Genomic DNA, 1762 nt, shown 5'->3' on the forward strand with positions numbered 1-1762 from the left:
CCATACAAGGGAGTTATTCTTATCAAGCTTTAAACTGCATGGGTATTTTTCTTATGCAGAATTCACAACAAAATGTAAAATTTTCCCTTCCCGACACTGTCAGCAGTATTTCCATCTTTGAAATTTTTCATACAAGTACTCAAAAGTTAAACAAAGTTTTCCTTGTGCAATAATGACTTCATAATTTTAAGAGAGAGTTTTGAAAACCAGAATACCCAGAGCAAATCTATGCATACACCCCTGCCACTCTTTCAATAACGTAATGTTATGCATATAACTACTGTTCCCTGAAGGAAAGGAACGAGGTACAACACATGGAGGCCCCGCTGCACAGCTGGGCTCGGTGAAGAGCAGTTACTGAACTAAGGAGTGACGGTGATGCGACAATATTTATATGTGCAGGCGGAGCCTGACATCTGTCGTCATCACGTCACCTGCCTAAAGGCGTGATTAGARGTGGCTTCAGCCAGGACACGCAGGGGCGTGGTTCCCATACATGATGTTGTACCTCGTTCCTTTCCTTCAGGGAACAGTAGTTATATGCATAACATTACGTTTTTCTGAAATGTTTATGAATWAAGGTCTAACTGCTGTTTGTATTTCCAATCAGGAAAGAAAGTGGTGGATGTTGCAGTAGGATCCACACATTGTCTAGCTCTCACAAATGATGGAGAAGTACACAGCTGGGGCAGCAACGATAAGATGCAACACTTTGATACACTATTTTCTAACAAGAAACAGCCCAAGGCGCTCCCAGGGCTAAACTCCAAACATATAGTGGGAATCTGCTGCGGCCCAGGACAAGTAGGACAATAACTCTCTCTGATAATTAAATGTCTTCACAATGATAGAAACCAGGTTTGACTCTATTTTTGTTGTTGTAGAGCTTTGCCTGGTCCTCTTGCTCAGAGTGGTCTGTCGGGCTGCGTGTGCCTTTTGTGGTGGATGTTTGCTCCATGACCTTCGAGCAGTTGGAGCTCCTCCTGCGGCAGGTTAGCGAGGGCATGGACGGCAGCTCTGACTGGCCTCCACCTCAGGAGAAGGAGTGCATGGTGGTCACCACGCTGAACCTGCTTAGGCTCCAGGTGGGAAACAGTCTGTCAACAGATGATCAGAATCATCAGAATCAGAAGGCTTTATTGATCCCCGAGGGAAATTACAGTTATTACAGCTACAACCTTTCAAGTTAAACACCTAGAGAATAAAATATATGCACACTAGAATAAAATAAAATATAAACAGAGGAACCAAAACAAACACACTTATGAACATATAACAGTGATTTGTTATGAATAGAATAAGGTAAGATAAGATAAAACTTTATTGATCCCACAGTGCGGAAATTTGCACATTACTGCAGCTCAATACAGGAGAGGGTGAGAAGAATAAAGAGATAAATAAAAGAAAACAAACAAACAAACAAAAAAATATGTATTATGTAATGTATTCTCTGTAATGTATTCTGTATGAAATATAAACAGTATGCTTTGGCATGATGTTGTATAAATATACGCTCTATGTAATATGTACAGTATGGTGTACTGTATGAAATGAAGATTTATTATATATAGACAGTCTGGTTGATATAAATAAATCTTACGGAGTAAAAATWGTATAAAATAAATGTAAATGATGATGTTTTCTCTTTGATTTTCTCAGAAGTGATACAATGATAGAGTAGTTTATATTATTTGCTGCCAAAAGGCAGATGATGATGTTTTATCTGTATATATCTTTGTGTGTGTGTGTGTGTGTGTGTGTG

At 39.3% G+C, this 1762-nt stretch overlaps 1 protein-coding gene across 2 annotated transcripts in view; it reads left to right on the forward strand.

Moving 5' to 3' along the window:
• Window positions 1-1762, forward strand: part of herc2 (HECT and RLD domain containing E3 ubiquitin protein ligase 2) — a 91168-nt gene that overhangs the window by 29582 nt on the left and 59824 nt on the right. For both annotated transcript variants that reach the window (XM_014014592.1, XM_014014593.1), the window contains exons 16-17: window positions 611-804; window positions 885-1085. In XM_014014592.1, coding sequence (XP_013870046.1) covers window positions 611-804; window positions 885-1085 — 395 coding nt within the window. The remainder of the gene's footprint in view (window positions 1-610; window positions 805-884; window positions 1086-1762) is intronic.

The sequence above is a fragment of the Austrofundulus limnaeus genome, unplaced genomic scaffold (genome assembly GCF_001266775.1).
Source record: "Austrofundulus limnaeus strain Quisiro unplaced genomic scaffold, Austrofundulus_limnaeus-1.0 Scaffold117, whole genome shotgun sequence".
In the NCBI taxonomy this organism is placed as follows: Eukaryota; Metazoa; Chordata; class Actinopteri; order Cyprinodontiformes; family Rivulidae; genus Austrofundulus; species Austrofundulus limnaeus.